The following is a 27,137-nucleotide window of genomic DNA, read 5'->3' on the forward strand; positions in this document are numbered from 1 at the left end:
TGAAATTATTTCATTGTTACTTCATAACTGTAATTTTGCTATTGTTATGGGTTATAATGTGAATATCTGATATGCAGGATATCTGAACCTCTCTGTGAAAGGATTGTTTGAATTCCCTAAGGGGGTCATGATCTGTAGATTGAAAACCATATTTAGAGACTAATCAAAACTTAATTATTTACTTACTGGTATTCCAGTGCTGAAAACCTTTAAGTCATAAGCATTGCATTTTCTAAAGTACAGTTAATAGCTTTATGAGTCTAGGAAAATAAATGTGTTTAAGTTCTGACTTTTAATTACTCAGTGATTTGAGAGAATAAATATTATGGAGTCTTAAATTTATTCTGTAGTGTAGGTTATATGGAAGATTAATAAGGGTTAGTAATAGATAAAATTATAGGTTTGAATTAGCTTTGATTTTCTCTCTTACAAGTATATGATTGCTGTCTTTAAACGCCTAAGTTCACCCAGTTCTGTTTCTGTTTATAATCAGTTCCTAACATTACATAGGTTCTAGCTAAAATATTACCTGGAACAGTAGAGGTTCTGTCAGATGATCATCAAAATGTTTGAGAGACCAGGTTTGATGGCACACACCTGTGACTGCAACTCTCAGGAGGTAGAGGTAGGGTGAGCATAAGTTCCAGAACATGTCTTAAAATTTAAAAACTAAAAAACAATTTTGAGCAGTATTGTAGATAATCTTTTCTACTTGAGATTTACAACAACATGGACTCATAAAAGTCTAGAGGTGTGCTACCTACAGTGAAGAAAGTAGTACTTCAGGAGTTTTCAGATTGTACTTGAGCACAAAATCTTTATCTAATACTCATCAGCATTCTTGGAAAAAGGAATATTACACAGATTTGTTTTAGTTTGCATATTGCACGTTATCACAAAATCTTTTGAACTCTAGAGAGGAGTTGGCATTGCTATAGGACGGTGAAGGTTGGGGTAGGAAAGTGGATGGTTTTATTTGGTGTTACAGGTCAGTTTTAAAGAGTAAGCACAGTGGTCCCAAGTAAATGTTGCCTCCTCTAGAGGATTCCTAGACCAGCAGTGAAGAGTACCCCATCCATTACTCTGATTTTTCCATTATCCTCATCTTATCTCTATGGAGACCATCTCCCATGTTTGTCAAACACTATTCTAGACAAAGAATAACGAAGTGGTAGGGGTAGGTTCTCAATAAATGGATCTGAGCTGAATAAAATTTAACATTCATTGATCAAAAAAAAAAAAAAAATAGTTCCAAAAGTTTGTGTATATACACGAAACTTACCCCTTCATTCTTATCTTGTTTTAAAGCATCATAGTACAAAATAAATATTGGTACAGTATTTATCCCTAAAAAAAAAAAAAGAGTAAGCACAGAGCAAGTACAGTGTAATGAATAAAATAGTGGATGCGACCCCACAGACTTTGATTCAGACGTCACTTCTTAGCTGTTTGACCTTGGTAACAAGTTTATGCTTTTCCCCCAAAATGCTTAACGGAATACAGTTATTTTGAGGATGTAAGTGAAGAATAATATATAAAGCATGTTAGCATGATGCTCGGCACAAAGCTCACTATTTAGTAAGTTAGCTAGTCTTTCTGTCCTTTTCAAGAGTCAAGGGAAGGATCTGTATTTCCCGGGCCTCAGTGGATCAGCTTGTGTTGTTAATGACTCCATTTTATTGCTGAGTTTCCTGAATGTCATAACTGTGCTAACTGTCTCTACCATATTTTTAAGTATAAACCTCTGTATATATTTTAAGTATAAACCTCTGCCTTTACTTACTCATGTTTATTTTTTTAAATTGGAGAACATTTTCAGATTGACTGATTTCAAGGTTATGTGTAGAGAACCAGATTTGACTGGTTATTTTGGGAAGACAAGTGTAGCTGTATGATCTCTGCCAAAAAGAAGGTTTAATTCTGGTTTCAAAGTCATTTTTTAAAAAAATTAATATATTCTTTTAACTTTTATTATTACCTCAGTGATAGATTGGGCAAGCTTCCATTATCACCTAAACAAAAAACTACATTTTCTAAATGGGTACGACCAGAAGACCTCACCAACAATCCTACAATGATATATACCGTATCCAGTTTTAGCATAAAGCAGGTAAACATTTATTTTGTATAATGTTCAAGAAAATTGGCACACTAAGGAAATTTGAATCTAGATTTGATTTTTTTTTTTAGATTGTATATATTTAGGTGCATGAGTATAACTACAAAAATTTTTCATTCTTCACATTATTTTTAGCTTAATTTGGTAGCACATAGCTGTAACCTCAGCATATTGGACTACGTAGTAAGTTTGAGACCAGTCTGGGCTGCATTACAAGATTCTTTTCTCAAAACAAGACTAAAAATTTGTTAATTTTTTTTTTTTTTTTTTTTTTTTTTTTTTTTTTGTCTTCAGAGACAGTGTTTTGCTCTATTCCCTGAGCTGGTCTTAAACTCAGTAATCTCCAGCGTCTGACTCCCAAGTAGATGAGATTACACATGTGTGCCACCATGTCCAGTATATTCTGTACATTTTGGCATTAACATTGAGAAAATTATGAGAAACTCTTCTAATCAATTACAGATTTTATTTTTCAGTACTGGGAATTGAATTTAAGGTCTTTTACATGGTAGGCTGTTATAGTAAATAAAAATGAGTATGGGGATATGTATTATTTGTTATTAGCCTTAAGATTATCATAGTGGTATTATCTCTCCTACTGTCACAAATAATAAGACACAGACACCTGTTAGATTTTATAATGCCTTATTTACCTTGGGCTGGACAGATATTTCACCTACACCATCTCAGTAACCTCACCATCCACCTCCCAGCCCCCATCCAACACCATTCTCCTTAACCATCCTCATCTGAGCCATCTTCCATCCCTAATCTTATAAATACTTGCTTGTATTCTTCATCTGGGCCTTCCCATGCCATTATCGGAGTCCTTCCTCCAGGCTCACGTGATTTCTTCTCCACACTAACCCATTGTCGAATCCTCCTTCCTTCTCTCTTCCTGTCTGTCTTCTTCCCATGATTCTTCTGTCCTCAAAAGCCCGGGAACCTTAGTCATGCCTAACCATTTCTGCCCTGCTCAGGAATAGACCATCTGTTTAATGAACCAATCAGGTATGTCTTAGGCAGGTTTTTACAGCAAGGATAGGTATATCGGGGAGTAACCAGATCTTGAGGCCCAGCATCAGAACAACTCCAACACTAGGCAATCACCCTATCACTGAGCTATAGCCCCAGTCCCAATGATAGATTTTTATGTCTGTAGATGTGAAACTGGAGAATTGTTTTTCACCTTTGACAAGGAAATAGTTATAAAAGACTTAATTACTTAAGTATTTAATTCTTTGGGGCTAGGGGATTGGCTTAGTCAGTGAAGTACCTACATAAGGACCTGAGTTTGCATACCCAAAAGCACAGAAAAGGGTGATGGCTCAGTGGTTAAGAGTACTGGCTGCTTCTCCAAAGGACCCAGGTTCAATCCAGCACCCACATGGTGGCTCATAACTGTATCCAATCCCTTCTTCTCACCTATTTGGGCACTACTGGGCACACATATTATGTACAGATTTATATACAGACCAAACACCCATACACCTTTTTTTTTTTGAAGTCAGGGATGCAGAGATAGGAGGACCCCTGAAGCTCTTTGGCCAGCCAGCCCACTTGAATTGGTAAGCTTCAAGTTCACTGAAGGACCCTCTCTCAAAAAGTAAAGGGTAGATGAGTTTGGTTGCCACTCCTCAGATATGGTGGCTCACAAGGCCTCTAACTCCCAGTTTCAGGATAGCCAATGCCTTCTCTTGGTCTGAATACCTGGGTACTCATACTCATGTGTACACACAGCCCAAAATAGACACAGATACATAATTAAAAATACACACACACACAAAACCCTAAGGATTCTAAATTAGCTTCATTGAAATACTTTTTTTTAGAATTTGTTTGAATAAAATAAAATATGGCATTTCTATTTTCCTGTTTGAATAATAATCAAGATATTTTATATAAAAGCTAAAGATAGAGGTGTAATGCATAGATACTATACAAATGTTAAAATTACATGAATGAAAGAATATATTGTTCTTTTTAACAGACAATAGTATCAGATTGTTCCTTTGTGGCTTCACTGGCTATCAGTGCAGCTTATGAAAGACGATTTAATAAGAAGTTAATTACCAGGTAAATTTCTATGTTTGTCCTTTATATGATTGTTACTTAGTTAGAAATTTAAAACTTAAACCACAGGCATGTAGAAGGTGGAAAGGGCACTAGGCTATCATGGCCCTTCTGTGCAGGTTAAACAGATGATTCCTGAATGTGGAAAGTTTTTTACAGCACCAAGAGCATATGCACAGACAGCAAAATAATGGATGTGTTTTGAAATGGATGTAATCAGAGTAGAAACCATGTTCCTTTTCTATCTTGTAATTTTTACTGTACAGTGGGTTAGCCACTAGATACTTGTGGTTACTGAGGAATTGAAATAGATTATTTTTAGTTAAGGTGAGATGTGAATAAATACAAAATGTACATGAGATTTTGAAAACTACGCATTAAAATTTTGAAATAGGAAAATATCTCTAAAGTATTGAGTGTATGTTGAAATAATAATTGGATTAAGCAAAATATGTTATTAGAGTCAGTTTGATTTTTAACTTTGTTTTTGGTTTTGGAGACAGAGTCTCTATGTTGCCTGGCTAGCCTGGAACTCACTGTGTAGACCAGGCTGTTCTTGAACTTACAGAGATATACCTGCTCCTGTATCTGCTTCCTAGTGTTGGATGCCCCCTCCTTTTCTCCTCCCAGTCTCCCACTCAGTAATGATCATCACAACTTTTGTTTAGCTTGTTCTAAGAATAAAAGACAGAAAATTAGAAACTAGTCTGAAGTCAGCCTCAAAGCATGTAAGACCCTGCTTCAGAATATTGTGAAAATTTATGTTCTAGCTTATGATTTTAGAAACTATTATCTGGGAGTGGTGGTACCTTTGGGAGGCTGAAGCAAGGGGGATCATGAGTTCCAGACCAGCCTGGCTACATAGTAAAATCCTATCTCAAAAGGAAAACCAAAACCAAGAAATATTTAAAATATTAAGATATCCTTGTGTTCATTTTTATAAAATTGGAAAGAAAATAATACTTATAAATGAATGGCATATGTTTAAATGTAATATAAAGTCTTATATATTGATGTTGAATATTAGCACTGTTATTTTAATTGTTTTTCTTTCCAAAAGCATAATTTACCCACAGAATAAGGATGGTGAACCAGAATATAACCCCTGTGGAAAGTATATGGTAAAACTTCACCTCAATGGTGTCCCAAGAAAGGTGAATTTCTCTGTTTTTTTTCCAAATCCCTACATCCACTTCTTCTTTCTTTACCTCCTCACCTTTGAATCTTGAAGGGATACAACTAAGAAAAGTTGATTGTGTAAAAATTTAAAAAGTCAGTTTAGTTGATTTGAATTTGTAATATATTGTACATATTACTATCAATAGAATAATTTGTTAGTAATTAAAAATAAAACCTATTAGAAATTTAAAAATTTTTAAAGATTTATTTTTTATTTTGTGTGTGCATGAACACACTTGAGCAAGAGGCATATATATCTGCAGGTGCCTATGGGTGTCAGATCCCCTGAAACTAGAATAGCTAAAACAATCCTCTCCAATAAAAGATCTTCTGGAGGGATCTCCATCCCTGATCTTAAGTTGTACTACAGAGCAACAGTGATAAAAACCACGTGGGGCTGGCATGGAAACAGACTGGTGGAGCAATGGAATTGAATAGAAGACCCAGAAATAAACGCACACACCTATGAACACCTGATTTTTGACAAAAGATGCCAAATCTATACAATGGAGAAAAGATAGCATCTTCAACAAATGGTGCTGGTCTAACTGGATATCTGCATGTAGAAAAATGCAGCTAGATCCGTACTTATCACCCTGAACAAAACTAAAGTCCAAACCAGACACATTAAACCTGTTAGAAGAAAAAGTGGGGAAGAGCCTTAACCTCACTGGCACAGGAGACAACTCCCAAACTCATTTTTTAAACTATAAAATCCTTGAACTTGTAATCCTAAGCCTTGGGAATAGCCTAGATTATAGGTCTGTACCACATTCTGATTTTGTATGTCTGGCCAGACCAGAACTTGCCTAATAAGCTCCATGCTCATGCTGATGCTGATACTGTTGTTTGGGAACAACTGTTGAGAATTATTTTGATTACTTAAAAACTAAACAATTTTTTAGAAAGATAGTAACATCTTGTTCAAGAGTCTTTCAGTATTGAGCATGGAGACACATACCTATACCTAGTGCTCAGGAGGCTAAGACAGGAGGCTAGCTAGTCAGAGGCCAGCCTGGACTACATAGTCTCTTTAAAAAAAAAAAAAGGTTCATATATGGTATGAATCTTTTTGTAGAGTTAAACCAAAAATAGCAGGGCTCTTTTGTAATTTTAAATATAATGAACATTCTAGAATGTCTAATTTTGATTTTATATACATACACATATCTTATGTGTAACTAGTGGCTTACTTGTCAGTGAGTTTAGCTTCTAAGACTGAATAAAGACATTATATTTAAATGATGAGCATTGCTGGGCAGTGGTGGTGTATGCCTTTAATCCCAGCACTCCGAGGCAGAAGCAAGTGGATCTGAGTTCAAGCCAGCCTGGTGTAAACAAAGAAGTGCTGTCTTGAAAAAACAAAAACAACAACCAAAAAAAAAAACCTGAGCATTTTATAAAAGCTGTTACTATCTTTTTTTTTGTTTGTTTGTTTTTTGTTTTTTGAAACAGGATTTCTCTGTGTATCCCTGTCTGTCCTGGACTCACTTTGTAGACCAGGCTGGCCTTCAACTAACAGAGTGCTGGGATTACAGAGCACCACCCCACCCAGATATTATTATCTTAATAATAGGTATACTGTGTCCATTGTTGATGCAATTTTTTTAATCTTGCGATTTATTTTCTCTTACTTAAGAAAGTTAATATTCTCTTTTTGCAGGTAATAATTGATGATCAGTTACCTGTAGATCACAAAGGAGAATTGCTGTGTTCTTACTCCAACAATAAAAGTGAATTATGGGTATCACTTATAGAGAAAGCATACATGAAAGTTATGGGAGGATATGATTTCCCAGGATCTAACTCAGTAAGTCATGGATAATCATTATATATATATACATATATATGTATATATATATGTATATATATACACACACACACACACATACACACATACATACTTACATATTTTAAAGTTGAAAAATTATAGATGTTTTTCCTTGTGGGAAAATAATGCAGAATATCAACCCTCAAGAAATTTGATGTTTCCTTATGATAATGATACATGTTTTCTTATATAAGGACAGCACATTGTATAAAATATATCCAGAATAGCCTAAATGTGTCCACTCTTTCACTGAGATAAAGAACATTGTGTTTTTCCAAGTCAGTGGAGGGGTGGGTACCATACTGATATTCTTATGTATATCTTTAATTGTAAGTTAAGGTATAAGGAATTGTTTTCCAGCCATCATTAATAAAACCTGTAAAATCGAAACGTGTGCCGGGGTCCTTCATTTGCATGAGTTAAACTATTAGATTTAAGCCATAAATCAGTCAAATTAACAACTTTAAATTTTGATAATAACCAGCATGTGGCCTTTAGAAGTGGTCTAACTTTCCTCATTGTGTCTACATTATAATATTTAAATTCATGTCTTAGGGTTTACAAAGATTGAGTCAGTGGGTAATGGCATAGCTCTTGGGAGGCTGAAATAGAAGGATTGCTGTGATCTTGAGGCCAGCCTGGGCTACATAGTGACTTCAGGAAGAGATACAAGAAGACCCTGTGTGCATAAAAAACATATTAATAAATGTAAATCATCCATTACTTGTAATTGATAAGTTTCCTTGCCTAATATAAGTGCTTCATGTTTCAGGATCTTACAGTGCAAGGCAGTGGATATAAAGGTTGTGCTTAAATGAAATAGATACTCAGTTTTACTTCCCAGCCTTCACATTCAATTATGTTCTTTCAGATACTTTTAGTTGAGCTTTGTAATTCATTGTCTTTTGTTATTGTGGTTTTGGTTTTGGTTTTGAAACAGTATTTTTCTATGTAGCCTGGAACTCTGTGTGGTGTCCTGGAACTGGCTATACAGACCAGGCTGGCCTTGCACTCTGCTAGAACTGTCTGATTGTAAAAACTCACTATACAGTAAATAACTGTTGTCATTAAAGCAATCTCATGTTACATTTTGAGTGTTGGCGTATTTACCAGTATAAAAAAAAAAATTTCTTTTATGAAGCTGTGTAGATGGCTCAGCAGTTAAGAGCATCTACTGCTCTTGTAGAGGTTCTGAGTTCTGTTCCCAGCCCCCAACATGCCAGCTCACAGCTGTCTCTAACTCCCATTCTAAATAGAGGGTCAATGCCTCTTTGGGCCTCCATGGGCACCAGGCACCGGTGTGGTGCACAGACATGAATGCAGGCAAAACCCCCATACACATTGTCTTAGTTAGGGTTTTTATTGCTATGAGCCGACACCATGACCACAGCAATTCTTATAAAGGAGCTGGCTCACAGTTTCAGAGGTTCAGCCCATTATCATCGTGGTGGGAAGCATGGCAGTGTGCAGGCAGACATGGTGCTGGAGAAGGAGCTGAGAGTTGTACATCTTGATCTGAAGGCAGCAGAAGGAGGCTGGGAGCCACACTGGGCTTAGCTTGAGCATGCGACCTCAAAGCCAGCCTGGACAGTGGCATGCTTCCCCTAACAAGGCCACACCTCCTAATAGTGCCCCTCCCATGGGCCTGTGGGGCTATTTTTATTCAAACTACTACACACATGAACATAAATCTTTTTAAAAAATTCTCTTGAGTTCAGATAGCTGAAGAGCAACCTCCTCTTCAGATTTATACCTATCAAGATCATTATGGCAAATCAGTGAGCTTTAATAGCTCTCCTGAGGATTTGAAACCACTGACAGCTCTGAAATGTGTTTATGTTTCAGAACATTGATCTGCATGCTCTGACTGGGTGGATACCAGAAAGAATCGCAATGCATTCAGACAGCCAGTCCTTCAGCAAGGACAGTTCATTCAGAATGCTTTATCAAAGGTAATTGTGTTTCCTGCCCTCTCCCCTTCTTTCATTCCCCCCCTCCTCCATTTCTCCTTTTGAAGTAAATAAGGTTGTTTAAAAGGCATCATGCTTTATCTAGGGTAGACATTATAAAGTTGTCACCCTCTGTTTTTTGAGAAGTGCAGGTGGACCTCCAGCTTGTGATCTTCCTGCCTCAGCATTGTGAGTGCTGGGATCATCTCTGCACACACTCCTCCAGCTACAGCAGTCTCTGCCAGTCACTGGGAAATAGCTTTTCACAGACTTCACAAACCCAGTAGCCACAGTTAATCCAAATTTTAGAAAATCCAAAGTAATTGAATATGGTTGTGGAAAAATCAGTTGCTCCTACTAAGTACTTATCAAGTTTGAAAGAAGAGGGGAAAAGAAGTCTTAAGAGTTTAAACTGTAAGTGGATAATTTATTTGGAGAAATTTACTAAGAAATTCTCCAAATCATGACAGGCATACAGTATCACAAGGAAACCTTGTGATTTGGTAAATAAAGCCAAATCTCTTTTGGAGAAGTAAATTTGGTAAATAAGTAAATCCTTATTTGTAAGCTGAAAATTTAGCATTTATTTTTCTTCACTGATACTGGAAAAAAAAAATTCATCTGTTAGAATAGCCAATTTGTTGTTGTTTTTTTTTTTTTTAATTTCAAATTTGAAGCTTTCATGTAAGCCAGTAGATAGTATAGGAAAGGTAGTATGATCTGAGATTTCACATGCATCTTCTTCTGACTTCTTGTCTTGGGGTCTTTGCAGATTTCACAAAGGGGATGTCCTCATTACTGCATCAACTGGAATGATGACTGAAGCTGAAGGGGAGAAGTGGGGCCTGGTTCCCACACATGCATATGCTGTTTTGGATATTAGAGAGTTCAAGGTTATGCCTCATAATTTTATTTTTTTTCTTGATTGATAAGATGTTATAGTACTGCAACAATGACCAGACTTTTAGAGCCATCCTACCAGTGTAAGCAACTTCGATTCTACCATCGGATATTAGGAGGAAAGGAGGAGAATGAAATTCAGTGACAGTATAGATAATGACAATAGAACACGGATGCCATTACATATTTTTCCTTTCCATAAAAGTTACCACACTTGCGACTGGAGAGATGGCTCAGTGGTTAAGAGCACTGCCTGCTCTTCCAGAGGACCCAGGGTTCAATTCCCAGCACCCCCACTTGCAGCTCACAACTGTCTGTAACTTCAGTTCCAAGGAATCTGACACCCTCACACAGACATACATACAGGCAAAACACCAATGCACAGTAGCATTAAAAAAAAAAATCATTAAAAAAAGTTACCGCATTTGAGACAAATACACAGCTCTGAATGCCTTAGATTGCTCTAGGGTATAGAAGAGAAATGTGTGTGAAAAGGAAAGTAGGAAGATGGCTAGAAATAAGAGATGCTTTGAGTCTGTGTGCATATGCATATTTCTTGCTTGAACTCTTTGTAGGCTTTAGACCCTTTCTCAGTATATCGTTGGGGCTAAGTAAGGTACTAGAATATGTGACCTTATTCCTTCTCTGGTTATTGTTATTTTTAAATGAAAAAAAACAAAAAAACAAAAAACAAAAACGGATGAGTTCTCTGCAGTAGAACATACAAATATTATTAAGTGCCCTTCCTTAATAGAATAGAGAGAGAGAGACAAGATCATTCAGCAAAAACAGTATCCATTATTTGTTAATTAAACTATTAAAATAGGTGTTAAGTTGGCATGCAGAAATAGGTCATTTAGCCTCAGGATATATAATCCAAGAAATTTGTTCGTGATTTTGTTGTTATGCAGACATGAGAGTGTACTTACAGAAGCCTAGATGATATGGTCTACTACACAGCTAGGCAATATTGTGTCTGTCTGTCTGTCTTGTTCCTAGGGCCTTCAGGAAGAAATACGAGATTAAATCAAACACAAGAGAAAATGGCGCAACAGGAGACACAAGATGTGTGAAGCTCTTGTTAGCTTAAGGCAGCAGCATACAGTTTTACAGTTAAGGTTTTTTGTTTGTTTTTTTTTTGACAGGGTTTTGCCATGTATCCCAGGCTGGCCTTGAACTCCTAACCCTTCTGCCCAGCCTCCCAAATCCTGGGATTACAGGTACGTGCCACCATGCCTGGCTCTTCCCCCCCCCCCATAGGAGTATATTCTAAAATAATGATTAAAAATACAGGAAGTATATAAGCTAGTGCTATAAATATTTGTCGTTATTTGGTGTTGCTCACTATGTAATTATATGTGCTGTACTATAGTCTTTATAGTTAACAGTGTTTGTTTTTCAAGCTTCACAACAAAAGAAAAACAAATTTTAAAAAAAGTAAATAAAAGATAACATTCCAGAACTCAAGAGACAGAATAGGAAGCAAATTAAAGGCCAGCTTGGGCTACATAGTCACTCTGGGGTGTGTAATAAGACCTTTTCAACAACAGATACATGGTATATAACAGCAGTAACTATTAGTCACAGTATTTTGGCCAGTGATTGTGGTAGGTTCAGTTCTAAACAAGTCTCCTAGCTTGTTTAGTTACAAATGTGTGCAATGCACTCTGACGTTAGGATGGCTGTGATGTCACTAAGTGGCAGGATTTTCAGATCCATTATAACCTCACATAAAGTCCATCACTGCCAGATGCTCTTGTGGCACATGATTGTACAGGGATGGAAGGCAGTCTGAGCCTGCCACACCAGTTAGACTTTAGACTCCACTGGACGATGTAGCTGAGTGGCAGAGCACTTGACCAGCAGGCATGAGGATGGAGATTCAATCCTCAATCCTCAGCAGAACTTAAGCTCTCAAGGCTTTATGAACTAGGCGGGATTCCCAACCCCAACTGTATTGTATAGAATTGTGTCTTTCCTTAAACACAGCAGTAAAATTGACTCATTTAAAGCAAAAAGTAAAAAAGTTAATGTAAAAAAAGGCCAAAATGTGTGCTTGTTTTAGAATTGCAGTTTTCTACACAGGAGTACCGCAGTTAATGGTTACTTTCCAGGCCTGAGCTCCTTTTCCTGTGAGGGCCTCCTGTGAGGCTGGTGTCAGTGCACTGTAAGGAATAGTGAGATAGTGGCATGCAATTTAAGTTTGGATAGTGAAACAACAGCCATTCTGACTACAAAGTAGTGCCATTAGTTGTGTATTGATTTCCTAACAGTGATTCTGTAAAGACAGACATTTTACTGGAGTACATGTAAACAAAGCAAGCCAAGGCCCAGTAATAGGTTTCTTCACGGCTCATGCTCACTTTCACTTACTCAGCTTGAGCACCTGTTTAACTTTGTATGTGAACTTGGTACTATCAGAGTTATCTTTGCCCAAAGCCTGATGTGTGTTAAAACTGAAAGCTTTCACTGGTGTTCTTTGTCTGTGAGTTCCAACCTTTCTTGGGTTTGTCCTTTATTGTGAGAGTGTGGTTTTATTTCATCTTTGAAACATTTACTCAAATCTTTTTTCTTTCTTATTTTCTTTTTTCTCTTTTCTTTTTCCTTTTTTTGAAACAGGGTTTTACTCTAGTGCCCTAGATGGCCTGGAACTCAGTCAGCAATCTGTGTGCCTCTGTCTTTCAGTTGCTGGGATTAAAGGCATATGCCACCATGCCCTGCCAGTTTGGGCTTTCTTTGTTTCTATGCCTATAAAACTTCTCCTCACAGATAGCCTTAAAGTTACAATTTCATTTGTGACTTTTTCAACTTAGGATTTTCTTATATATTAATACATTCCTAAAAGCATTTGTGTGTGTGTGTTGTCTATGTCTAAAATACTTGCATGCTCTGTGATCTTCATTTCAGTTTTCCTTTCTCCTGTGGGTCATTTCTTTGTCTTCTCCTGGAGGGAATGTTCCATAATTTACTCTTAAGGCACATGCATGGTTCAAGCCCCTTGCTTTTCAGTTCATACAAGCTTTGCATCATTTCTTAAAGGAAATAACTAGAATTGGGATACTGAGCATATGCCAAGTTTTCTAAAATTCTTTTGGATTTCTTCCTCTGTTTTGGGCAATTTAAAGATTGCTGTCTTCCTTTTTATCAGAAAAATCTACAGCCATATGCCCTTGAATGTTTCTGATGCCTGAGATCTGCCTCTGAAAAGTTTAGCAGAAATTTCTACTCCTTTATGTTCCCCTTTTAGAAAGTGTTAATATTAAGAATTGATACTTGATAAATAATCATAGTTCATTCTGAGTATTATAACTATATATGAGTATGTAAGTATGTAGTAAATCTCTTTGTTGTTAATCTTTTTGTTTTGTTTTGTCTTTTAATATAGGGGCTGCGATTTATTCAGTTGAAAAACCCTTGGAGCCATTTACGCTGGAAAGGAAGGTACAGTGAAAATGATGTGAAGAACTGGACCCCTGAATTGCAAAAGTATTTAAACTTTGATCCCCGAACAGCTCAGAAAATAGATAATGGTAAATATTTCTGTAACTTTAGATTTTGGGAGTGTGTGGGGTGCTTGATTACGTATGTGTTTGTGTGCTCGTGAGTGCACATGCATGTGGAGGCCACAGTTCAGCACTAGGTATCTTCCTCTGTTGCTCTTCACTGAACTTAGTGATCTGATTGGCCAACCTGGCTAGCCAGCAAGACCCTACGATCCTTCTTTCTTTGCCTCCCCAGCACACACTGGCATGCCTAGCTTTTAGATGATGCTTGGAGATAGAGCTCACGTTTGTGCAGTCAGGCACTTCCCTGGCTGAGCCATTTCCCTAGCCTATCTATCTATTTTTATTTATGTGTCTTGCCTTCATGTATATATGTGTATATATATGTACAGGTCTGCAGAGGGCTCCAGATCCCTGGAACTAGAGTTACTGATGGATGTGAGCCACAGTGTGGGTGCTGGGAACCAAATCCAGGTCCTCCTCAAGAGCAAGTACTCACACCACGAAGCTATCTTGGTAGCTCCTTGAGCCCTTATTTTCACCTGCTTTTTCAAGATGAGATGTACTTAACTGTCTTAAGAGTCTCTTATTATTATTATTTTTTTTTTATTTTCTGTATGTAAGTGTTGTCTGTAGCGTACATACATCTGTGCACTGTTTGTGTCCTTGGTGCCCTTGGAGGTGGATCCTTGAAACTGGTTAGCCGTCATGTGGGCTGGGGTAAGATCTGGGGCCTGTGCTGAGCAGCTGCTCTTAGTTACCAAGCCTTCTGTCCAGCTTGCCTACATTATTTATCACTAAGATTTTTTTTTTTTTAGATTAATAGAGACATTTAATTTTTAGGAATATTTTGGATTTCCTGGGATGATCTTTGCCAGTATTATGATGTAGTTTATTTGAGTTGGAATCCAGCTCTTTTTAAAGAATCAACTTGCATTCACAGGTAAGTTTTTATACATTTTAGAGTATGCTTCATAATCTCTATATTTGAAAGATTTTAAAATTTAAAAAAATTATGTGGGGAATGGGGATGGGAATGGGGCTTTGCACATGAATGCATGTGTCTGGGAGACCAGAAGAGGGTGTTGGACTCTCTGGAGCTGGAGTTTACAGGCAGCTGTGAGCCACCCATTGTGGGTGCTGGGAACTGAACTCCGGTCATCTACAGAAGCAGTACATGCTTTCAACCATAGCCGTCTTTCTCTTGCCTGTTTTCCACACACTTGTGATCCAGCACTCGGGGAAGCAGAGGCAGGCAGAGCTCTGTGAGTTCAAGGCCAGCCTAGTGTACAAAGTGAGTCCAGGACAATCAAGGCTACATAGAGAAACCTGTCTTAAAAAACAAAACAAAACAAAAAATCCAAATACTAATCAATTCAAGAGGACCATCAAGCACTCTTTTTGTCATTCCCAGTAGTCTTTTAAAAATACTTTATTACACCAAAAACTTTTTAAAGGATAAAACAAGACTCCTGTTAGCTGTGCTGTGCACACCTTTAATCCCAGCACTTGGAAGGCAGAGGCAGGCAGATCACTGGGTTCAAGGCCAGCCTGGTCTATGTAGTGAGTTCCAGGACAGCCAGTGCTACAGAGAAAAACCCTGTCTCAAAAAAAGCAAAAACCACCAATAATAAATAAGTAATCAACCCTGATATCTTTATTGCATTTGAAACACATTACTTTTTAAAGTAGTGTTTAAAAGGTTATCTGAGGGCTGGAGAGATGGCTCAGCAGTTAAAGAGTTCTTGTTACTCCTGCAGAGAGCCCAGGTTCAGTTCCCAGCACCCACATAGTGGCTCACAACCATCTGTAACTCCTCTTCTGAACTCCACAGGCATCAAGCACACATGGTGCACATACATACATGCAAGCCATACAGTCATACAAATTAAACATGTAGGCCAAAAATTCATACACATAAAATTTTTTTAAAATATCAAAAATATTTACTTTTTAAAAAGTTTAGTTGTATGAGAAATTTAACCATTGCTATCTTTTTGTTGACTTTATCTTTTAGTACTTGGGATGCTAAACAAGGACCTGTGAAAGATGCTTATAGCCTGGCCAACAACCCCCAGTACAAGCTGGAGGTGCAGTGTCCACAAGGGGGTGCTGCAGTTTGGGTTTTGCTTAGTAGACACATAACAGACAAGGTACCGATACCCGTATAATGACAGATCCACCACACAGAAAATTTTTTCAAATATAATTAACTGTTAGATCCATAATGTTATTACTAGCCAGTTCGATTTATATAGATGCTTTGAAAACAATGTTCTCGCAAGTAAATGATTACCAGATAATTTTCCTTATTTTATCAGTAGATAATGAAGTGTTATTCATACTCCTCTAAAGGAGGAGCTTGCTTTTCAGTAGGAATATAAGGGTTGATACATACTTTACAACTTTTGAATATTAAGATTGTAATATGCTGGAAGGGATTTGGAAAGCTTGGGTCATTAGTTTTGATTGTAGAAGGCTAATTATAATCTTATCATTCACATAGTAGTCATTTATTCAGAAAAGCATGGTTACTATAGAATTAAGTAGCTGAAGTGCTTTTGGAAATTAGTTCTCTAAGCATTTAGAGAATAGAGAGCATATTGAGTCCATTTTCCTCACCAGTGTGGATTCTCTGTGACTTTAGGATGACTTTGCAAATAACCGTGAATTTATCACAATGGTTGTGTACAAGACTGATGGCAAGAAAGTTTATTACCCAGGTAAGTCTGCTGAGCAGATATTGAAGCATTCTTATTTAGATAATTGAGCTAAAAATTAGATAGATAACTTAGATAATTAGAAAATTGGATAATTTCATGTAAATGGCATGTAGAATCCAATAATAATTATGCTGGTAGACTAATAAAAATCAGCAAAACAGATGGTGTATTTAGTTACAGCCCCAAATGTGGCAATTTTATTTGAAAAAATGATGGTGGTTTGAACTTTGGCGGTTTTAGAGTAAGACTAAGAGGACAGATTAGAATTTCAGTAGGATTCTATAAAGACTTGCCCAGTTGATATAGGAGGACCCTGAAATCAAGGATGATTCCAGGTTTTTTGGTATAAGTAAAAGTAAGGTATAGTAATTACTACGATGGGTAAGCAGTGGTCACATGTAAGATTTTGTTATAGAGTAAACTCAGAAGTGAATTTTTGGCTTGTTAAATTTGAAGTAATAAGAGTGGGCAGTTGGTTTTTGAGTAGGGATATGAGGTGGGGTGGGGGCTTGAGGTACAGATGGCTGAGTCAGAGACATAGATAGCATTTGAAGCCTGGACTGTAAGTCCTTTTTGAAGACAGCTGTAGATAACATTGAATGCCCAGGACCTGACCTTTAGGTTCACAAACATCTTGAGGCTAGGCAAAGGGGTTGGCACTGTTACTGGAAAACGTGATCAGTATGCTTGAAGAAATGATAACAGTGAGGTTTGATATATCCTCAGCAAAGGAGGTATTTCAAGAGGAAAAGAAGACACTTCCATCTCCTACTGTCTGAGAGCTCAGAGAACATGCAGGTGGACCTAGCATCTGATAGTCATAGTTGACCTTGACTAGAGAGGATTAGAATTGGTTGATGTCTTAATTTGTAGTCATAGAGGAAAACATACATTCTTCACTGGTACACTAGTCAGGGCAGGCACTAAACCTTACCAGTCAATCTCTCTCAGTTCTGCAATTGGCATGACGCATAAGGTTCAGTGCTCAATACCAAGTCAAACTAGGTATTTGATCATTGAATATATAAAAAAAACCACAAATATTTTCCTGGATGGAAATTGTATATGGCTTAATAATTTCAAGTACATTCATTACTTTTTTTTTTTTTTTTAACTAAAGGGTGTTTTGTTTGTTTGCTTTCTTAATTAAACAGTGTTCCCTCTTATATGTAGTGAATTTTCATCACACTAGAACAGGCATTTTTGCTCTCCATTAATGAAAGACTAAACAGTTTTAAATTTACCCATGGGCTGGTAAGATGGCTGAGTAGATAAAGGTGTTTACCACCAGGTTTGACAACTGGAATTCAATTCCTATGATCCATAGAAGATCCATAGAAGGGAAGGGGAGAAATGACTCCCTTAGGGTTATCCTCTGACCTCCATGTGTGTGTGCACGCACACAAATCCCTATTAACAAAAACCCTTTGGAAAGTCTGAGAAAAATTCCCACCTGAATCACTAATTACAAAGATTGGTGGTTAAGAGGGACTTTGGGGGCTGGAAAGATGGCTCAGAGGTTAAGAGCACTGGCTGCTCTTCCAGAGGTCCCGAGTTCAATTTCCAGCAACCACATGGTGGTTCACAACCATCTATACGTGGATCTGATGCCTTCTTCTGCCATGTAGGTGTACATGCAGATAGAACACTCATCTACATTAAAAAATAAGTAAATCTTAAAAAATATTTTAAAAAGAAGCAAGTTTAACATCCCCCAAGGTTTAGTTCTACACTGGGAGGAGGGGTATATTAATAGATGCCTTTATATACTTTTCTGTCTTTAATAAAAAATTACCTCAAAAGAAGCTAATTCTGACTTTGAAAATCTTTTCTGTTAAACTTCCTGTCTGTGCAGCTGACCCACCTCCATACATTGATGGGATTCGAATTAATAGCCCTCATTACTTAACTAAGATTAAGCTGACCACGCCTGGGACTCACACCTTTACCTTAGTGGTTTCTCAGTATGAAAAACAGAACACGATTCATTACACAGTCCGGGTAAGAAATTCACCAACTGTCAACCATGTAGTGGCATAAGAGTTCATGATGTGTTCTGCTTTATGTGGACTGATTCTCCTTTGAGACAGGGTCTTGCTATGTATCTTAGGCTGACTTTAAGCTCACCCTGTAGTCTAGGCAAAAAATCACTTTCTATTTTTGTGTGTTTACCAATTAAATAATTATGATTCCCATAAAAAATGTGAGTTGTATTTTGCTTTGAGTAACATTTTGAATGAACACATTTTCATAGGAATGGGTTGTTTCTGAGATAATGTGGTAGATTAATAAATGCAATTCGATGACAACTTCCAACAGGGTATGGTGGTGGCATACCTATAATCTCACAGGCAAGAGGATCTCAAGTTCAAGCCATTTTGTTGTTTAGAGACCTTGTCTTAAGCCTCCCCAAAACAAAAACAATTTTAAACTGTTTTTACTTATACTGTTTTCACATTGCTGTTTTCTTGTACATAGATTTGTTTACATTGTATTTTTAATGTTAAAAGTTTAGTGTTCCTTCATTCTTCAGTCACAGAAACCAAATTGTCCTGAGTCATACACAGTGACACAGTCAAGACAAGATCCCCTAGTTCCTGGTTTCTTAAAGTCTGGTTTGATCTCAACTAGTATTTTGGCTGTAGAATAGATCCAGTGTATTTCCATCTAGTGTATTCCTCTGATGTTTCTCAGAATAATCTTTTTTTTTTTTTTTTAAATCTAGGTATATTCAGCATGCAGCTTTAATTTTTCAAAGATCCCTTCACCATACACCTTATCAAAACGGGTAAGAAAGTCTGTTGGTTGTAATCTCACTGTTTTTTTTTTTTTTTTTTGCCTGTTAGGCATAATTTCCTTTCATGCTATCATTATTAAGTAAACATTTTCTGTGATTCTACAGAAATACAAGGGAAACAAGCTTGGCTTGTTTTGGTTAGAATACAAGCTCATCAATGAGCAACACTATTTCTGCAGAAATAGAAAACATGTAATTCTAAAGAATTGGCCATATCCTTGTTTGTTAAAAGTCAGCTTAGATGAACTCAAAGAGAATTTGAAAATAGCTTGCAGTATGGATAAAGTAAATGTGCAGACGGGCTAGTGATAATTCCTTATAGGGAGAACAGTTTAATAATTGAGTGAGAGGTGGAGTATAGTAAAGCAGCCTGGCCGAGTGAAGACTTAGACTGTCAATGACAAAGACTAGAAAACAGAGGAAAGCCAGGGTAGAATCAGAATGTGAAATTTTAATATAGAAACTTTGCTTTATAGATAAATGGAAAGTGGAGTGGTCAGAGTGCCGGAGGATGTGGAAATTTTCAGGAGACTCACAAAAACAACCCCATCTACCAATTCCATATAGACAAGACTGGACCATTGCTGATTGAACTGAGAGGACCAAGGTTTGTGATGAATAGCTTCCTCCTGAGTGTGTGTGTGTGTGTGTGTGTGTGTGTGCTGGAGGTAGGACCTGGTGCCTTGTGTAGCTAGGCAACCACTCTACCACCGAGCCATATCTTCATTACTTTAAAATCCTTAAAATATATTAAAATTGACCTTAAAGGAACAAAGTTTGGAAACATCTATGCAAACATAGGCAGAGGACTAGAGAGGTCAGCCTGACAATGTTTCATTTAGAAATTTATACTATAGCTACTATAGATTCCCTGGGGAGCCTGTAGTAGTGATGGCATAATGCCTTTAATTTCAGCAGTCAGGTGGTAGAGGCAGACAGATCTCTGTCAGTTTGAGGCCAGCTTGGTCTACAGAGTGAGGTCCGGGACAGCCAGGGCTAACACAGTGAGACCTGTCTCAAAAAACCAAACCAAACAAAACAAAAAAGTATGTTTTAAGGTAAGCTTAATGCATTATTAATTATGAGTAAAAATAGAATAGCTTCAGAGTTACATTTTCCTCTTGGTAAAAACTGAAGCACGTGCATATATGTATATACATGCTTTAACAGTTCTCCTACACTGTACAGCATGTATTCGCTTACTAACATAGCAATGCTGTTTGATTTTAACACCAGGCAATACAGCGTTGGATTTGAGGTTGTAGCAGTTTCCGTAACGGGAGATCCTGGTCCTCATGGCTTTCAGAGGAAATCTAGTGGTGACTATAGGTAACACTGGCATTTTGTTTCTGTTCAATGTATACGTTATGTGACATGATGATCTATAAACCTTATTCTCATTTTTCTCTGAATATAGGTGTGGATTTTGCTACTTAGAATTGGAAAACATACCTCCTGGAATTTTCAATATCATCCCCAGTACTTTTTTGCCTAAACAAGAAGGACCTTTTTTCTTGGACTTCAATAGTACTATCCCCATTAAGACAACACAACTCCAATGATAAGAGAACTTTCAGCTATTACTAGATTCCATACTTACCAGTCATCAACTCTTCAGATAAGAGACAAATCATGACAGTGAACCATCAGAATGGAATTAAATCAAAAAACAAGTGGAATCTGGTGCTTGTTATGGTGTTTGGTAAGAATTGTACATAGGCAGAATTACCTATATCACCTAGAAGTACTGTTTACATGGTTTTGTGCATACAGAGTTGGCATGTACTTAGGGGCTGACTTTGTATAAATTACAGATTAGATTCAGCCATCACTGTGAGATGCTTTTGCTAACAGGACAGGGGAACTGGAACAAGATGAAGACAATGAGGGCCACAGACTCCCTGGGTGCAAGACAGGCTATTTTAGTATATGTTTCCCGCTTTTATAGAGTGCGTAAGTTTAATCTGTTTATGTTGAAACCCATCATACATCCTAGGCAACTAATTACCAAATGAATCATGTCACTGTAACTAATTTGAATTTTTCATTGTCTTTAAATGTTTATTGTTGCCTAGATGTTTTGAAAGAATAAAGCTTTAAGAAGTACTATTTAGCTTAGCATGAAAATGCTCAGGCTTAAGAATGAAGGTTGTCATGTTAGATCCATCATCCACTGTAGACAGAACTGAGGTATATTTACTGTTGCTGTTCTTAATTCTTAGCAGGTTGGTGAATGTAGTAATCTGAGACTTGAAATGTTCAAGTTTAGTGTGTAGAGTTTTTAATTGCTCTATAGTCAGTGCTTTTATGACAGGGATTTGGAAAGTCCTTGAGAATGTAGTGTATGGTGACAGTTATACGGCACTCAAAGAGTTGCCAGGAATTAGTGTTGTGTAAATCCCCATTTGTTTACATAAAAGTCATCAGTACAGAATGATGCTCGAGGTTTTAAAGTTCTGGAAAATGGGATTTGTCGTTGTCTCTACTTTATAATTATCAAAACTTTCTACTGCTTTAATTGAAATAAAATATTTATACTTATGGTTTATATTTATTTATATTTATACTTATAGTTTTAACCTCCAGAACTTATCTAGTATATTCCCTATAAAAGAAGACAGATGTTCGTGAAAATACATGCTTCAAGAATATCTTTTAGTTGGTTTTTATCAATGAGATTTCACTTAGCTAAACTCTTAGAACTTTTTGTTATAATTCTGAGAGGCAGGGCAGTAGCACAGCATGCCCGAGGCCCTGGGTTCAATCCTCAGTAGAGAAGACCTATATGTTATGTAAATAGTGTTGACTCCTGTAATCAAGATCCATAGAGATTCTACAAGTGTTTATGTAAAGCTGGACCAGTACACACACACAGTTCAACAACTGCCATTTGAAATACCATGAATACAGAGTAGAAAAGTAGGCAGGAGTTATTTTTTACAATGAACTTGACTCATCATGCATATTTTTAATCTTCCCAGTGGCTAAATCAAATACAGGCATTATTGCTGCTTTTTACAACAGGGGAAGGAAATAAACCTGCATGCTCTTGTCTCATGTTCACAAGCCCTCATCCCAGGGTCCTGATTCAGTGACCCCACTGCTTTCTATGTGGGGACAGCAGGCTGGAATTGACTGTTGTAGGAAGGGGACTTGTTGAATCAGAAGCACCATATGGGAACAGATTTTAAATATGGAAAAAAAGAGAATGGCTCAGGATCTAATTTCAGTATACACATAGATGCTGACTTAAGAAACTTTTCCTACCTTGTCACAATAAAGGAAATTATTCAGAAAAGGTTATATTCTAGAATTAGTAGTACATGGTCAGCTGTTGTGATCACCTCAAAAAAAGTCACATGAACTAGAGGACCAAAACCTCTAAAGGGAAGTAGCTAAATTTTAGAAGTAGTAACTTTAGAGACTAATAACAGAGAGGAAACCTAGAGGACAGGGCAGGAGAGTGAGTTAATATTAAGAGAACAGTGAGTCTCCAACATCGCAGAGAAAGTGATGAAACAGGAGCCAGGGTTGTAAGAGAACAAGAAGGTGGCAGGCTGATGGGGAAGAGGAACTGAGGCAGGAAGGCAGATTATGAAGCCAAAGTGCTCAAGCCCATCTTAGAGATTATACTGTGACTCCCACATAAAAGGCAAGTTTACGGAACAGTGTTCAGGGTGACAGATACTTGAGCCAAAATCCACAGCACATGTATGTAGCATATACATTAAAATCCAGTACTCTCAGATTTCCATTAGAAAAAGCACTTTAGGACCACCTGAGAACCTTTTTAAAGTGCCCAACTGAACCTTAAGATGAGACCATATAGCAGAATGGTCCCCCTGCCCCAAGACTACACTGACCGGTGAAGCTGAAAACCTCTTATTGGGGCTATGTCACCTGGAGCTGGCTGTGTCAGTGCTTACCTTTTTAACAGCAAAAGTAGAACTCTAATCCAGACTTTTGTATTTGATGTCAAATTTCCAGGAGTCCTCTCCTTACCTGAAAATGAGAGCAGATGACCACAGCATTCCATGGTCTTAACAGGGAAGGGGACTTCCCAGGGTAGAAGACAGACAACAGTGGGCTTTCTCATCTGAAGTCACAAAGTTTTCTTAGTTTATTACACTCAAGGTATTAAAACAAGTACAAAATAACCTTGTAATTAGGATACTGTATCCATCAATAAAAAAGGAGAAAACACTATTGTATGAAGAGCTATACATGTGGCTAAAATATACAAGCGGTGACAGAATTATTAGACAATTTGAAGTGGGGGTGCTTTTTTTTTCAGAAATGGCAAATTAATAAAACAGGACAAATAAAATACAGCGCTGTATACATAACCATAAACACTAAGCGGTCTGAACACTACTATTAGCATAACAGCCCATTGCTTCTATTTACCAATCATGTCCTCTCCCTTTCCTATCTTTGAGGACAACTTCCTCTAAGGAATACTAGGTGCAGCATAAACCTTAAATAATCTCGTTTATTGTAGAAGTTACAGTCTACAGAGAAATAAACTCCTTGTCAATCCAGATAGAAAATGGCAACCATTCTTCACATGCACTTCTCTTAGAATAACCCCTCCCCCCTCGGCTGGTAGGCTAAGGTTAGGCTACAAAACCTCCCACAGCCACAAATCCCCTCTACGCTATGTCCCTGCTACCTCATTCCCCATCCCCACATTGGCATTCACCTTTCCCACCCCAAAAAGTGCAGTTCATGGTAGCTTTCCTAGGAAATGGTTTTAATGGGTTTCCCAGAAGACATGCTTTTTAATCCCCCCTGAGCACCAGAGGTGATGAAAATGAATTATGTTCCTGGCATTGTTTTTAGGCTTTTACCAGGTCAAAACAATGTGTTCTGAACACGAGTTTTTGTGTGAGTTTTTAAATTATTTTGGTGCCCTTTGATATAATGGAGAGATATCTCATTTTCCCCAAGTAGAGAAGGGAAAGGGGACAGAGATGTAGGCTGGTGACCCCTGGCTAAGTGTCCAGCTCTCCGCCTGGCCCAGGTTCATTCACAGAAACTAGTTATTGCTTCCATGCTGCCACTACAGGGAATGTTCTGCAAAGGCTTGTGACCCTGGTCACAGTTTACCTGCAATGGCTCTGCTCTGAAAAACACACTAGCCCAAGAGCTCCCACCAGAGGGAAAGTCTTCAGCCCTCAAAGTCACTGAAACTTGGTTAGTTCAGTTTAGAGTAAATGCATACTATTTGGCTTATGTTAAATGATTACTGGCACGATGTTCTTGAGTTTCATGTGTAAATATGATTTGCACATGGGACATAGCCCTGGTGGATCAGCCAATCTGCACCATTTTTATGTCAGCAATAATCCCATCTCTTCCTTTTCCACACTGTAGGGAGAGTTGCTTCATACGGGTTTCCAAGGCCTGGCCCTCGAAGGATGTGCTGTTTTGGCTTCTGCCCCTGCCACCACCACTGTTGCTGAGAACACGATTGTTGTTGGCTTTGTCACTTGTTTTATTCTCCGCCCCTTCTGCTCTGTCTCCTGTAGAGATACAAAGGTTGCCAAATGGGGACTGGCAGTTTCAAGAGTTCCATAGGCACCAGCTTCAGCCACCTGAGCCCTCCGCAGTTTCCCCGCCACCCACTATCCATCCGAGGGTTCTCCAGTTCCCCGCCACCCACTGTCCATCCGAGGGTTCTCCAGTTCCCCGCCACCCACTATCCATCCGAGGGCTCTCCAGCACTGAGTGACACAGTGCATTTATTCCTCAGTGTGTCTTTAGAGGCGAGATATGCCATTCTCATGTTGAAGCTAGGAAGCAAACCTCTCCAGCAGGAACTTGCCAAGAGGACTGTTCTTAGGCGAGACATGGGACCTAAGTTCTGCCTGACTGAAGCTGGCCAGGCAGAGTGCCAGGGACCCCAGAAGAACCCCTGAAAGCATTCTGAGTGATCTACCCCTCATTATGTTCTCAGAGATGCAGTAATGTACCCCTGGAACCCCGAGACCTAGCAAATGGAGACCTGGTAAGGATAGGGACAGTTCACAAGTGGGGCTGCAGCCTACCTCGTTCCACCTCACATTCAGGGGAGGAGGCCCCGCTACATTCACTTCGAGGACCCAGTATTGGAAACATCATCCCAAATTCTGACAGGGACACAGGGCTGGGCAGATCCAGGCTGCCGGGTCTTGCCACTGCAGGGAACTGGTCAGGCATTTCCAATGGACTTGTTGGTCCTGAACTAAAGCTGGACACAGACTGGGTTTCCGAGTCATCTTCGGACACTACGTTGCTGCAGTTGTCATCCTCAAAGGCTTCTGAAGCCACTGTGATGAGAGAATACCAGTCACATGGGATCTGCTAGATAGTAGCCCAGTTCCTTAAGCACTTGCAAACACACTCTGCTGGCAGGCAGTCACACAGCATGGAGCCTGCAGGACTCCAACCTTCCTGAGCACTTCAGAAGGAAGCAACTTGTCTAGCATACACAAAGGCCTGGGTTCCAGCCCCAGCACTGAAGGGAAATGAAAGAAAAGGGAAGATCAATTCAGACACTAGCCCTTTGTAATGTGTCCAATGCAGAGGCACTCTCACAGTGAAGACTGAAGGTGTTCCTTCTGGAATAAGCAGCACGAGCTGCTGTAAGGGCAGCCCTACGTGAGTGTCTGTAGTAACGTATGATCTCATCAGAACCCTCAAAGCCTACCTAGATCACTGCGACAAAGGACAATGTTCTTTTATAGTGCTCTAGTTGTGCCTGAGTTTGTGGACAGAATAACCAAGGCTCAGAGACTCCCTATTCTTCGTTCCACAAACCTCGTCAGCCTGCACTGTCCCTATTAATATCCTTCTAGTTCCCTTTATGCCTATGGGCATCTTTAAAAATGGCCTAGTGTTCCAGAGAGAATTGTTATAAGGACTACAGCACTTGAGACAGAAAATGGGCCTAGACCTGAACTCCCCTGTTGACTGTGTGGCCTTGTCAAGTTACTTGACCACTCAGCTGAGGAAGGAGCCTAGGAGAGCCACAAGGGATTATTCCACAGGAAAGGAAAAGCTGAAAGGTGTCATTCAGCATCACGGGATAGTTTTCTTGATTAGCAGAAGCAGGTCAATCTATTCTTTCTGTGTCGGCTATCTATGGACAGAAGAGACCCCAGGGACAGCTGCCAGGTATCACTCCTCACCGCAGCAGAGTAGACACCATCCCCACTACACAGCTGAAGTAGTGAACACGTCAGGACCCCTCTAGCCCATACCAGTGGTGAGATGGGATCTGAATCATCTGGGTCCCAAGTCCCTACGAAAGCTTTCCTCAGCTCTTCAAGCCTTGAGCGGTCTGATGTGTACTTAGACAACATTTCTCACATTGAATTGACACCTAATGCTAAGGTTCAGTAGCAATCCAGTGAGCACAATGTCCAACAAAACGTGAGAAACCCCCAGTCTTCAGGCTGCCCAACTCCCAAATTCAGCAGTGATGGGCAAAGGACGGGGGCTATAATCCCCGCTGGCCAGACTCACCAGAAATGGCATCAGGCTCAGGTTTGCTCCCGGGCAGGTTCTCCACTGAGGTGATGCTGCCCTCAGCCCCCACGCCACAGCCCCGAGGCCCCATGGCATTGGAACGCCGCCGCTCATGTATCTCATCTGAGATCCTCTCCAGGCTCTTCAGCGCTGCCTTGTACTCGCCTTTTGCCAGGGCCAGCTTGGCCTGAAGGTCATCCACGGTCTTCTTCAGTTGCTGAATTGGAAGACGGAGGGCTTGGTAAGCCAGCGTGGCTTTCAATAGGGTATCCCCATTGAAAGGGGCCACACATGACCACAACACAATTCTCTAAGACACCCGGGACAGTGGACCAAAGGAGGATCCAGTTACTTTTCATGACTACCCATTCACTGAAAAGAAAATCACTACCATTTCAACACCACTCCACATGATAGATGAGACTCTGCAGAAATGATTATTAATAAAATGCAGCCCTCAGGGAAGGAACAGTAGACACAGAAGTCCTGTAGCCTCCTCACTTGGCCCCTGACAGAAGTTCTTGGCCCGTAGCTGAATCACCTGTAGGGCC

At 38.8% G+C, this 27,137-nt stretch overlaps 2 protein-coding genes across 6 annotated transcripts in view; one reads left to right on the forward strand and one right to left on the reverse strand.

Moving 5' to 3' along the window:
- The window catches only part of Capn7 (calpain 7), a 37,214-nt gene extending 15,599 nt beyond the window's left edge, over positions 1–21,615 (forward strand). For 2 of the 3 annotated variants that reach the window (XM_021661997.2, XM_060390851.1), the window contains 15 exons: positions 1,984–2,110; positions 4,110–4,195; positions 5,253–5,346; positions 7,035–7,181; positions 9,048–9,154; positions 9,924–10,044; positions 13,437–13,581; positions 14,398–14,497; positions 15,572–15,707; positions 16,202–16,277; positions 18,133–18,278; positions 19,003–19,065; positions 19,551–19,681; positions 20,311–20,403; positions 20,492–21,615. In XM_021661997.2, the coding sequence (XP_021517672.1) occupies positions 1,984–2,110; positions 4,110–4,195; positions 5,253–5,346; positions 7,035–7,181; positions 9,048–9,154; positions 9,924–10,044; positions 13,437–13,581; positions 14,398–14,497; positions 15,572–15,707; positions 16,202–16,277; positions 18,133–18,278; positions 19,003–19,065; positions 19,551–19,681; positions 20,311–20,403; positions 20,492–20,636 (1,717 nt within the window). In that variant the 3' untranslated portion in view covers positions 20,637–21,615. The remainder of the gene's footprint in view (positions 1–1,983; positions 2,111–4,109; positions 4,196–5,252; positions 5,347–7,034; positions 7,182–9,047; positions 9,155–9,923; positions 10,045–13,436; positions 13,582–14,397; positions 14,498–15,571; positions 15,708–16,201; positions 16,278–18,132; positions 18,279–19,002; positions 19,066–19,550; positions 19,682–20,310; positions 20,404–20,491) is intronic. The other variant, XM_060390852.1, reaches the window with a different exon arrangement.
- Positions 21,616–23,171: 1,556 nt separating this feature from the next.
- Sh3bp5 (SH3 domain binding protein 5) overlaps positions 23,172–27,137 on the reverse strand; it is a 58,759-nt gene continuing 54,793 nt past the window's right edge. For all 3 annotated transcript variants that reach the window (XM_060390853.1, XM_021662001.2, XM_060390854.1), the window contains 3 exons: positions 26,584–26,803; positions 25,125–25,385; positions 23,172–24,599 (listed from right to left, as the gene is read on the reverse strand). In XM_060390853.1, the coding sequence (XP_060246836.1) occupies positions 24,388–24,599; positions 25,125–25,385; positions 26,584–26,803 (693 nt within the window). In that variant the 3' untranslated portion in view covers positions 23,172–24,387. The remainder of the gene's footprint in view (positions 24,600–25,124; positions 25,386–26,583; positions 26,804–27,137) is intronic.

The sequence above is a fragment of the Meriones unguiculatus genome, chromosome 9 (genome assembly GCF_030254825.1).
Source record: "Meriones unguiculatus strain TT.TT164.6M chromosome 9, Bangor_MerUng_6.1, whole genome shotgun sequence".
NCBI classification, from domain to species: Eukaryota; Metazoa; Chordata; class Mammalia; order Rodentia; family Muridae; genus Meriones; species Meriones unguiculatus.